The sequence below is a fragment of the Dunckerocampus dactyliophorus genome, chromosome 13, assembly GCF_027744805.1.
Source record: "Dunckerocampus dactyliophorus isolate RoL2022-P2 chromosome 13, RoL_Ddac_1.1, whole genome shotgun sequence".
NCBI lineage: Eukaryota > Metazoa > Chordata > Actinopteri > Syngnathiformes > Syngnathidae > Dunckerocampus > Dunckerocampus dactyliophorus.
The window spans coordinates 19,439,966-19,452,217 of record NC_072831.1 but is presented as its reverse complement, the minus strand read 5'-3'; the positions used below and the strand labels follow the sequence as shown (position 1 = coordinate 19,452,217).

The 12,252-nt window shown below is 40.4% G+C and overlaps 1 protein-coding gene across 4 annotated transcripts in view; it reads left to right on the top strand.

Moving 5' to 3' along the window:
• daam2 (dishevelled associated activator of morphogenesis 2) overlaps window positions 1-12,252 on the top strand; it is a 97,257-nt gene that overhangs the window by 81,971 nt on the left and 3,034 nt on the right. For 3 of the 4 annotated variants that reach the window (XM_054795836.1, XM_054795834.1, XM_054795835.1), the window contains 9 exons: window positions 1,487-1,593; window positions 3,536-3,620; window positions 4,019-4,125; window positions 4,893-4,981; window positions 6,322-6,490; window positions 7,033-7,140; window positions 7,249-7,309; window positions 8,771-8,905; window positions 12,003-12,173. In XM_054795836.1, the coding sequence (XP_054651811.1) occupies window positions 1,487-1,593; window positions 3,536-3,620; window positions 4,019-4,125; window positions 4,893-4,981; window positions 6,322-6,490; window positions 7,033-7,140; window positions 7,249-7,309; window positions 8,771-8,905; window positions 12,003-12,173 (1,032 nt within the window). Of the gene's footprint in view, window positions 1-1,486; window positions 1,594-3,535; window positions 3,621-4,018; window positions 4,126-4,892; window positions 4,982-6,321; window positions 6,491-6,924; window positions 7,141-7,248; window positions 7,310-8,770; window positions 8,906-12,002; window positions 12,174-12,252 lie in introns of those variants that run through there. The other variant, XM_054795837.1, reaches the window with a different exon arrangement.

Below are 12,252 nucleotides of genomic sequence, written 5' to 3'. Positions count from 1 at the left end.
CAGATGTTTCCAAATACACAGTTTAGTGAAATTACCAATAAGATAAAGGCCTGTACTGATTAGATGTCAATTTGGATAACTGCACCATGGAGGGCCATAAATCAACATGAAAGCAACAAACAGCAATAATTATCATCTTCATGTTTCAACGCCTTAACTGTCAAGTTTCCATTTGGTTTATACAAGAAGGAGGAAAAAAACATTTTGTTCACTGCCAGTTAAAACTGTTGTAACGATGAAGAGAATTGTTTCCAGTTTCACTGCTTAGAGCAGGCAAATTAATCTTTAGTGTCAGCGTAGAGAACTTTGGCAAACCCAATGAAAGTAGTCATCCTCGAGTGCCAACTTCCATCTGCTGCCATCCTTTGGAGGTTAATGTAAGCACGGAAAAATCGCATTTTCTTTACAAGTTGCATCTGATTTATATAAGTCACACCCAACGACCTCAAGAAGGACTCTTTCTTGTAAGCAGGAAGCCCTAAATAGACTGTTTTAAGAAGACATATGCTCTTCTAACCCATGAGAACTTTTATACGTTTTTCATTTGTGTGCGGTTCATAAAAATATCGGATTCTATCCAAACCAAGTTTGAACAGCGTCCTGTTGCTATTGAGGCTGCATGCATTGTGTTTGCATTGGTGACTCATCTCAAAGTCCTTAATTGGACTTTTTATACATCTTTTACTTTGAGAGTAATTTCAAAGCTTTTACATTACTGCTTTTCAGAAGTTAACGTTGACCTATCCTACATTTCCAACTTTTCAGACTCATGAATGTGTTTAATTGTTGTACTTTTAATGTGGAAGTGCCATATCAAGAGGTTGGGTTTTTTTTTTTGCTTTGTTTGTTTGTTTGTTTTTTGGCACTCCTGAATCTTTTGAATGGTCGGATGTGAGAACTATATGAGATTTCTCACGTTACAACTTTAGAAAGTCCATGTATGGCAACAGAAGGTGTTATTTTCAGGTGTACGAATCAGAGAAACCAAGCAGAGAAAAGGGTCAGTGGGTCTGGAGCCAACCCTTGACCCCTGACCAATTGCAATAGAGTAGGTAGGCGTGGTCAGGGACAAGGCTGTCAAATCCAATATTTTCCGCCAAGACAAGCAAAATGCAGATTTTACCCTCTACGCAGCCTTAAGATTTATGGAGTATTTTAATAAAAGAAACTATAGTGCCCCACTGGGATCCAATATAATTTTAAAATCCCCTGAAATGAGCAGGATAAGCCCCTTTAAGAATGACTTGACGTGAAGTTAATGAGTGCAAACTTGATTTAAACTATTTGGCTTCACAGCAACCTTTTGTTCTGCACTGAAAAGACAGGATATTTTTTTTATTTCCTGCTCCAAATTAACACAATGTCACATCTCTGAATGCATTAAAGATGTTACAGATGTTGGAAATAACATGTCTCATTGCACAGGAGACCCATCTATGAACCATGTAAAGACATCATTAATCTCTTTTCCTTATTCTTCCTGCAGAAGGAGACAGGATCTATGGATGATTTATATATCAGCACAAGGAAAGTCAAGGAGCTGTCAGTCATAGATGGCCGACGTGCACAGAACTGTGTCATCCTCCTATCGAAGTACGTGCCCACGCAACATCACACCATCAACAAACAGATTTGTTTTGCGGATTTATTAGGGGCTTTCCTTCTTTGTCTGCCGCAGAATATGTGAGATTATACTTACCCCCCCTCCCCAGTTGGCATCAAATCCCTCTACATCTGACCTGGAATCAATTGTCATCATTCACTGTCTTCTAACAGCATGATCCAAACCATTTTAGAGACTTTGATGACCCCTCTCTCAGTCCAGATCAATAAACAGGCTTCCTGGAGCCTTTCTTTGTCCAAAGAATCCGCAGCAGGCCCCTCGACTCAATAGTGTGTCAATAGCGCATGAGCCAGGGGGCCAAACCCGACCCAAAATAAGGTCAGCAGCAAGTCAATAAGGCTTCAATGTGCAGACTGACAATGCTGTTATTGATCACAACCCTGACCACTTAACACTGCTCAGGAACACTGGGAACATGTGGCAGTGGTCCCAGGACTGACACCAGTCCAGATATGCACATAGAGTAGAGTGATAGTAAAGTGAGAAATAATTGCACTTTGTTGAGGGGAACTCAGAAAGTGTGTAGTCCTCATAAACCAGTTAAGAGGTGAATTGTATGTGCGAAACATTTGATCTTATCTAAATCAAACATCTCAGGTCAGATATAATTTAAAAATCAAAAATCAAAAATGCAACAAAAACTACAGTGGAACCTAGCGTCATTAATTTGTTCCAGAAGGGCCTACTCTAACCAACGGACTCTAACCAACCGAATCAATTTTTTTCTATGAGAAATTATCCAGAAAGCCATAAATCTTAACACATAACATGTTTTTGTAGTTCAATTAAGTTTCGTTATAAATGATTAATGAAAGGGGTAAGTGAACATTTAAGGTTACTTTTTACATTTATTGAAGACGTGATTGATGAGGTGACTGTTCCCACAGATACGATGTGGCAGCGAAACACCACACGGACACCACTATCATGTTATGCCATGAGTGATTGCTTGAATTCAATAGTGTTTCTCACCTCAACATCCCAAATTGAAGCGCAAGAAAGTTGGGGAAGATGACATCATTGCAGCGGCCCAGTGAATTTGCTCAGACCCAACGCATTATGGGAACCTTTAAAATGTTGGCTTGTCTTAATTATTTAAGACAAGTATTTTAAGTATTATAAGTATTATTATTATTAAGTATTATAAGTATTTTAAAGTCACATTGGGACATGTTTCAATATTTGTATACAGTATAGACCTTTTGAGTATGATGAAGTTACTGTGTGCTGAATTTAGTGCTGTTAGTTAAGTGTCTTTAAAAGATGACACCATGAGTCAGACTGTTATGTTCTTAATTGGTATATACTGTATATACTGAGCTCCACTGACAACCAATGGGTTGAAAGCTTGTTGTGAGTGCACTGATAGCTCATGATTGGCTCCTGTTAAAGAAAGAGCTACCACTTCCACACTGACTCGCAAGCGGCACATGTGACGAGATTAGAATTTAGCCATGAATTAGCCGCACCGCTGTATACACCGAAGGGTTGAAAGTTTAAGAAAAAAGTAGTGACTTACACACTGGAATTTACAGTAGCCTTAAATGTTCATTTATCCATTTCTTTCGGCATTTATGTGCATTTACAAGTTTATGCATGCAAAACTATAATTGTAAAACCATAAAAAGGTGTTTTGTGTTAACTTTTTCGAGAGTCAGCCGCTGATGACATCGTAGACTGACGACTTAACCGAAAACACGCTAACCGAGGCGGACGCTAACGGAGGTTCCACTCTTTATCACAAATTTGGATCTTTAAAAAAAACCCTACTAATAATGCTCAGTGTTGTATCAGAGAAGCATTGATATAACAATGTTTCTTATTGTGGTGTGGTTTTATACTGAAACATACCTCATGGGAGTGTGCAGTATGTTGCCTTTTATTCACCACTTTTTCCTTCCTCTTTTTAAGATTAAAAATGAGCAATGAAGAGATTAAGAGGGCAATCCTGGAAATGGATGAACGAGAAGAGTTGGCCAAAGATATGCTGGAGCAGGTGAGCCTTCGTACTTGGTGGAACATAATCATAGATTTCATTGATGGGGAGAGATGAGTGGTTCTAATATGTACTTCAGGTTATTTTCAGTGGATCTCTTATATTGCTTTGTTGAAATGTGGCTTTTTATTACTTCCTTTTTTCGTCATGTAATTCATTGTTCTGATATTTTGGAAGAAGATTTCATAAACCAGCATTGATTTTCTCCTCCCTGAACAATTCCACATGATAACATGGACATAGATAAGCATATTGCTCATCATTTTTTTTAAAGTTAATTGAGGCAGATGAGAGATTTGGATTGGTTCTGCACTAAATATGTGCAGACACTAGAAGAAGTACATTTTTTTGCTGGCCCGATAAGGCATTCAAGTCACTGTTACCTGTGTGTGTATTAGTTGCTGAAGTTTGTCCCAGAGAAGAGTGACATTGATCTCCTGGAGGAGCACAAACATGAGCTGGAGCGCATGGCCAGAGCAGATCGCTTCCTTTTTGAAATGAGCAGGTACACTACTAACATTTTATCACACTTTGCACATAATGCTTTCATAAAGAGTATTTTCGAGTAGTAAGAGGTGATTCCAAACACACACAGCAAGCCTCCAATGTTTGCTTTGTTTTGTAATAATGATTAAGTGTAACTCATTGCAAGGGTAAATTCAGTTTATACTGTTTGTTTACTTGCACCACAACACAGAATCCAAGACCCATGCACCACAATCATTTATCAGTGTATCCCAGAACACGACATGCGTCACGGGAACAAGTGAGGGGGCGACACAAACAGCAGAGGCACCTCCGTGGTTCTACAACACGGTGTTTTACAATGCTTATGAAAGCGTTTGGGTTTCCTGTTGGGCACTATCATCCAGCCTACTGTATTTGCATTTGACTACCTCTCTTGCAGTCTGTGGAATACATGTCAAATCATTGTCCATTTTTTAATCATTGAAACTAGGTGACTTGTCAGGTGTGACGTTGCACTTAAATGAAAATCTTTTAGCACACACTGGACAAGAAACGTTGTATTCTCCATTGTGTTCTCACAGAGTGTTTTCTTATAAGAAGAATTTACCACAAACTGAGAACCTCAGTTCACTACAAACTGAACAACTAAAAGGTTTTTCTCCAGTGTGACTCAGTCAGTGGGATGCTTTGTTTTGGCGCAGGCAAAGTAGGGCATACGAAAACCGAGGTTTCACTGTAATTAGGAGATGTCTAGCTTTGAACTTCAAGTTGATTTCCATTTTTACCTTCTCGTCTCTTCATTAGAATTGACCACTACCAACAGAGACTGCAGGCTCTGTTCTTTAAGAAGAAGTTTGCAGAGCGCCTTTCTGAAACCAAGCCAAAAGTGGACGGTAAGGAGAGCACTCTATTGGACTCTAAATGTATGAACTTATAATTGTATGTCTATACTGTACAACAGGCAGACTGCCAGGCTGCTGTGATTAATTTCTATTTTAAACAGCTGAAATTCAACATGATTGCATGTTTCACTTTGGTTAAAATGTTTGTTCTGCAGTTTTAGCCCAAATGGAGCACAAAATGTTCTTATGGCAAGCTAATAATGTAATATTGTCTGAAAATCAAACGCAAAAACTGTCATCAGCAGTGAACCCATTAAAAATTCCCTTTTACAATGCCTTGTCAAAGCTCCAATGTGAGTTCAGGACAGCATGTGTGCACGAGTGCATGTGGGTTAGGGAGGGCGTCCTCTGCAAACAGACTTCCAGGTTACTCAGGAGGATGTTTTGGAAAACTGGCCCATGTTGAGAGGGAAAAGCCTTTGCTCATAAACACGGAGCTCAGCTCAAAGACCCGGAGGGGAAAAAGCTCTATTGTCATGTGCGCATGCATGTTTGTTGTTTTTTTCAGCGATGGTTTAATTGTGTGTGTGCTGCAGCATTTTTTCTCTGCTCAAATAGAGTATATCTTGTGACGTTACTGGCCATCAGGATTGGAAAGAAAACAGAAGCCTAATCCTGCAAGGATTGAGTTCGGATCCAAGCCTCTGGAAACCTTTGTTGTTGGATCCAAATGTTCCCAAACCGCACATACTAAGTTCTCAATCATGTTGCGTTGTGTTACCCCAGATGAGACTATAATTTCCTGGACCACCCAGCATGTTTAATAGAAGAATTTTCAGAAGATGGAGCAGAGTTCAGCCAGGCTGTTCTGTATCAAGTCGAGCACTGTGAGGAGAGTCAAGAGAATCATTCAAATGCTTTATCATGGCACAATGAACTGGAACAATAACAGTATGGATTATAACGCTTTTAGCATTCACGCTGAGGTTTCCTCTGTGGAGAGAGGAAAGCACCTGCACTTTGCCAGAGTGGCCTGTTCTCAGGGGGAAGGAAAGTGACAGCTCAGAGTTTGGAATATTCCTTCTTCCTCCTGCTGTTATATAAGAGCATGGAAGGATTTGATGGGCTTCCCACTGAGTTGCCCACTTTCTGAAAGCTTTATTGATCAATCATTATGAAGGACATTGAAAATAGGGAAACTGTACAGCTAAAGCCTGTATAAATGTCTTGGAAACATCTAGATGCGTCACATTAGATCACTGTAGATTGTTGAGTAGACTTAATGAAGTGAGCCTTTTGAAAAGCTGAGTGACACACTTAACAAATGTACTATCAATCTCCGCGCTGAGGATTCTCTCCATTCACTTCTCTCACTCTATCTTCTACCCCAGCCATCCTCAACGCTTCCAGGGAGGTGGTCCGCAGCAAGAGGCTCACTCAGATCCTGGAGGTTGTGCTCGCCTTTGGTAACTTCATGAACAAGGGCCAGAGAGGAAATGCGTTTGGGTTCAAGGTCTCGAGCCTCAATAAGATTGCTGACACCAAGTCCAGCATAGACAGGTGAGCAGATGCAGACTACGACTGATTACTGAGACATTGTCTTGTGTAAACAGTTAGAAATATTTAGAAAGTTGTTTTAGGCAACTGACTTCACTGTTGAGGAATATTTGATTTTATTTTCCTTCAAAAAACCTTAGGCCCATCATCCATTGAAAGTGCGACGTGCCATTCCATGTCAGTAGCGTTTGTCTGAATGTGATCAGAGAGCATAGCCCAAATGCCTCACAGTTCATCTTGTTACTTCTGTCAGCTCTCACATCATCAATAAACACCAGTGAGCCCAGTCCATTGCCAGACACACATGCCTATTCTGTTACACGCCCCCACAATGTTTGAGACATGGTATGGTATGCTTTGGAGCGAGAGCTGTTCCTTTCCTTCTCCATACATTTATCTTCTCATCAGTCTGATTCTGATATTTCATCTGTCCAAAGAATCTGGGAAACATCCAACCAGGCATTCATAAGGGCAGGTGCATTTTGAGGTAAGGTTTGCCTGAGCCTTGATTCTAAGTTTTGTATTTCCCCCTCACAATTTACCAGGAACATTACCATGTTGCACTACCTGATCATGATCTTTGAGAAGAACTACCCTGACACGCTACACATCCAGCTGGACCTCAGCAGCATACCAGAGGCTGCAAAAGTCAAGTTAGTACAATCTTGTTGCAGCATCTCGGTGAAATAAACTAAATGTAACCTTAAACTTGCAATATGTTTTTCATGTGATTTGTTGTTGTTTGTTTGGTTGGTTTCTAGTTTGGCAGAACTAGAAAAAGAGGTGCACAGTATAAAAAGCGGACTGAAGGCTCTTGAGGCGGTGAGTTTGCTTCTACTGGTTCTTCTCTTGCCTATAATTATGTTCTTTGGGAAGGGCACACATTAACTACAAGGGGTGAGGTTTTTAATGCAAATAGGGTTTCAGAGAAGCATATACATCTCCAGTCAGAAGTTTACATACCCTCAGCATGTCCTGAATGCTCATTTTGGGCCCTTACAGTCACCTACATCTCATAAGGAGTGGCGCTTAAGGTTCCAGAATGTCTTTTAATTTCACAAAGCCAAGCTCTGTTAACTTCTCATCTGGGAATCGTGAGTGACTGCAGCTGATAGTTTCTCTTTGGAGACATAAAAGGATTTCTGTGACGGCACTTGTCTCGACCAATACTCAGAATAGCAAAGTCCAAGGAACTCGGTGAAGGAGAACTGTAGATGTACACATGTTGGGAAGGCTTTTGGAGGCATTTCTAAACGACTGCAGATTCCGAGATCAACAAACTATTTTACACAAGTACGAGTTAATTGACTGTGTTATGACTTTGCCACATACTGTCACACTCCGATTCAAGGAAATTGGTTAGCATGTTCAAGAACAACCCAGGAACCTTCAAAGCTCAAGCCTGCCATGAACTGCAAACTGCTGGGGCACCAGTGTGACTGTCCAAAGCAAAGCCGGTTTTACGTCACCATGGACAGAGAGGGTGCAGTTCAAGAAACAATCCCCTGCTGTCCACATAGACAAGCCAAGGTGTTTTGGTCAGACGAGACAAAGATTGCACTATTTGACCATGATGACAAGACATGTGTTTGAACGTGTCAAGGTGGTGGTGGTGGTAGCAACATGCTCTGGGGCTGTTTTGCTGCCAGTGGTTCTGGAGTTCTGCACAAAGTGGATGGAATCATGAAGGAGGGGGACTACCTCCAAATTCTTCATCACCTCAAATGCAGCAAGACTGCTGAAACTTGGACACGATGAGGTGTTGCAGCAAGACACTGATCCCAAACACACAAACGCTGTTTTTGTAATGGCTATAGCAGGCTAAAATTAGACTTGTGCATTGGTCTTCACAAAGACTCAACTTAAACCAAATAGAACATTTGTGGACTGTGCTTAAAAGCCAGACCGGGCCAGGAAACCAACCAATTTAAATTAACTCTACCAGTTCTGCCAAGAAGAGTGCCAGAATTATCCCAGAAGATTTTTGATGGCTACAAAAAGGGCCTGGTCAAGGTGAAACCTGCTAAGGGACTATTTAAACAAGGGGTGGGTATTTATGGATATTTGAACCTGTATTTATCATTCTGACTTTGTGTAAATTAGATATAATTCATAATCAATTCAAACTTGTATCATTGAAGATGTATGTTGTATACTCATTCGACCTGAGAAAAAGAGCGGTTTGAGTAAGGGCCCACAAGTGACATTCATAAACTTACTATGAGGCTTGCATGTGCCAATTTTGCGTTTAGAAGTGAAACATGTCCTGTGTTTTTCCACCAGGAGCTGCACTACCAGCAGCAGAGCAGGACAAGGGAACGCGGGGATAAGTTTGTGGCCGTAATCGGTGACTTCATCACCGTGGCGGGCTTCAGCTTCTCTGAACTGGAAGATCAGTTGAGCGAGGCCAAGGACAAGGTAACCGCTGAACCAGCCAGTCGTGCAGTAAAAGTGTCTTGAGAATCCCTGTGGGTGGCTTAAATGTGAATCTTTAGCCAGTTTTGCATGTTAGACAGATAAGAGAAAAGAGAGATAAAACAAACCTCAACTCTCAAAGGAGGAATGATAAAACTTGATTTTGTCCAGTCTGATCACTTCAGCAGTGATGGGAGGGGGGGGTGCAGCACTGAAATTATTGCCTGGATTCTTCTATTGTCTTCTCTTTGTCACTTTGACTTAGTGTTTTACCTCTCCTCTTTCCATCTTAATGCAACTGGGACGCATGCATTTGAAGTCTGCTGGCTGTCCTATTGATGTATTGTGGAACAAATTGGCAGATATTGGGAAAAAATGTGGTGTTAAAAAGATTTGCAGGTCTTCAGTGCCCTATTGTACATCATGCTGCTGACATCGGTGAGCAACTCTCATCAGTCTTGTCATTTTCCATTATTGGCCCTCCCCAAATGTTGAAATTATCAACTGCGTGTGATAGACAGGGAGGAGGAGTGGTGGAGTAGGAGGAGGAGTTTCCCCTCCACTTTTTTATTTGTCTAAGGAGGATTTAGTGGGGAAACGAGCCTGTTGGGACGTCAGTGAGAAAGAATTAGGGGAGCAGGACAGCAGTTATAGATGGAAAACAAAAGAACCTGTGTTCACCGGGCCAGACTCTAAACAGGCACAACCGTGTGTGTGTGGGTGTGTGTGTGTATGGTATATATGTGCGAATCTGATGCAAAATTTGTCAAAGCTTCTGGCCATGTTTTTGTAAATAAACAAATAGTTACCGCTACCAGTTCGTATTCATTCACTAAAATGTAAATGGTGAACAATTCAAAGCTGACTTAAGAGCTGTAGGGGTTGCCCAGGATCCAAACCTCCCAACAACAACAACAACTTGTTACTTACCATGGCTTTCAGAAGGTCCAGGAGGATGACTTAACAGACAAGGCAGGGCTCTTACAACTTTGCATATGTATACAGTGTGTATATATATATATATATATATATATATATATATATATATATATATATATATATATATATATACACACATATATATATATATGTATATATATATATATATATATATATATGTATATATATATATATATATACTGTGTATATATATATATATACTGTATATATACTGTATATATATACTGTATATATATATGTATATACTGTGTATATATATACTGTATGTATATATATATATACTGTATGTGTGTGTACGTACGTGCGTGTGCGCTACATGCACACGATGACCTATACAGAGCCAGCTTCAGACATGACTACATACATTACAAAGGATTACACCGGTCCAAGGTCATGAGAGTTACTGGGACAGAGGTTTCCAGAGGACAGAAGGGATTTGTTTGGTTTAGCCTTTACATGTGCACACTCCCCCACACATGTTCAGAGTCATGACTGACTCTGAAACTATACTGTATGTTTATTTGTCATCCATCCATCCACTTTCTATACCACAGTGAGGAAAAGATGATATTTTCATGCTAATAAAATGTGAAGTATGAGCATTAGATGTCAGGCTCCCACTTTTAGTTGTAACATTAACAGCTTTATTCATTAATGTGTAAGTGCTTCCAGGCTTTTGTCATTCAAGCACACCAATTAGTGTAAAGTATACAGTGCATGCACGCGTGTCGCTCACATCAGCTTTGAGTTTAAGTGCCGGAATGATCTCTTCGAGGCTTGCTTGGGCTAGGGAATTATAACAGTATGGCATGTTTGCGTTGATGTTAATCTTGACGTTGTGTTGTGTTAGCACATTCATGCGGAGAGAATTTTCTATACACAAAGTGCAGTCGCGTACTCAGTGCAGTGGTGTTTGCATCCATGGACGGATCTGACCACAGACTGATGAAATGGAACTTTCATAGAAATTAGGCATGTGATTTGTTGCCAGATTAGATTATAGCAAGTTAAAATCAGAAGATTTCAGGTTAGGATGTTGAGTGTTACTAAGGCAAATTATAGCATTTAGTTCTATAATTAATGAAATTGTGTGTTTGCGTGTGTGTTCATCTCCTGATTAAGGACACACCCTTGGAGACCAGAGGAAACAGATTTGACCAGAAACTTAATTAGAGGAGGCATATTGATGTTTTGGTTGCTATGGTGACCTGCCCATAATGACAGGATGGTTTGGCATCATTGGAAACTTTGTTATATCACAACTCTAAGGCCACATGGAGTTCATGATCTTTTCTGTACATTAGTTTTTTTTATTTGTATATATTTTCACATCCTCTAAATGCCCACTTGTGCATGAAGTCATATGCACGTTTGGATGTGTGTGTAGAGACTAGATGGAGTCGTGTAGTGCTGCATGGATCTTAATCTCTGTACCGTACAGAAGAAAAAAAAACACACAAAAATGAGACTGTATGGCAACTTGTCACCGCCCTCTCGTCCTGGCATGTTTATCTGTCACTTCATCAACAAACTGTAAAATTCTATTCTGAAGAGAGGAAACGCTTGTAAAATGTTGCACAAAACACACAAGGAGGCTTTCAGTTAAATGTTTAGGAGCAAGAAGAGTACACTATATGTGCGGCGCTTTATGGACTTGGACTTTATGGACAAACACTAACCGCCCCCTCCCGAACTAAACTGACAAGAACACGAGTCTGATTTATGTCTTAAATGGCTTAATTACTCTTATTATGTGTACAATGTTGGGTAATACGAGTGTAAAGGTGACTACAGGGGTGTCTAGAAGCCTCTAATAAACCTTTATTTAGAAGGTCGTAAACAGGTTTTCTATGCTCTAACTGCAAAAATATTTCATTTTTAAATAAGGAATCCTGCTTTTGCAGAAATTCACTTATCAGTCTTATTATTATTCACTTATCAGGTCTGGAACCAATGAAGCACGGTAAATGAGGGATGACTATACAGGATAAACAGACTAGTTAGTTACGTGCAACCCTATACAACAACAGAATCCTTGTACGAAAACCAAGGCAAAGTTTTCAATGTTTTTCTACTCATGACAAGAACTGCAGCGCATGAAAGCCGAGGTTTGCTTGACGATACTTGCTTTTCTGTGCAGTTTGCCAAATCTCTGAAGCACTTTGGGGAAGAAGAAGGGAGGATGCAGCCCGACGAGTTCTTTGGGATTTTCGACACCTTCTTGGGGTCGTTCAGCGAAGCCCGTCAAGACCTGGAAAACATGCAGCGACGCAAAGACGAGGAGGAGAGGAGGGCGCGCATGGAGGCTATGGTAAGAGGCTTGTCTTTGGTCACTATGTCCAAGGTGCACTAGCAAAATGGTTTGGCCCACATGTTCCTAATCAAAAGCC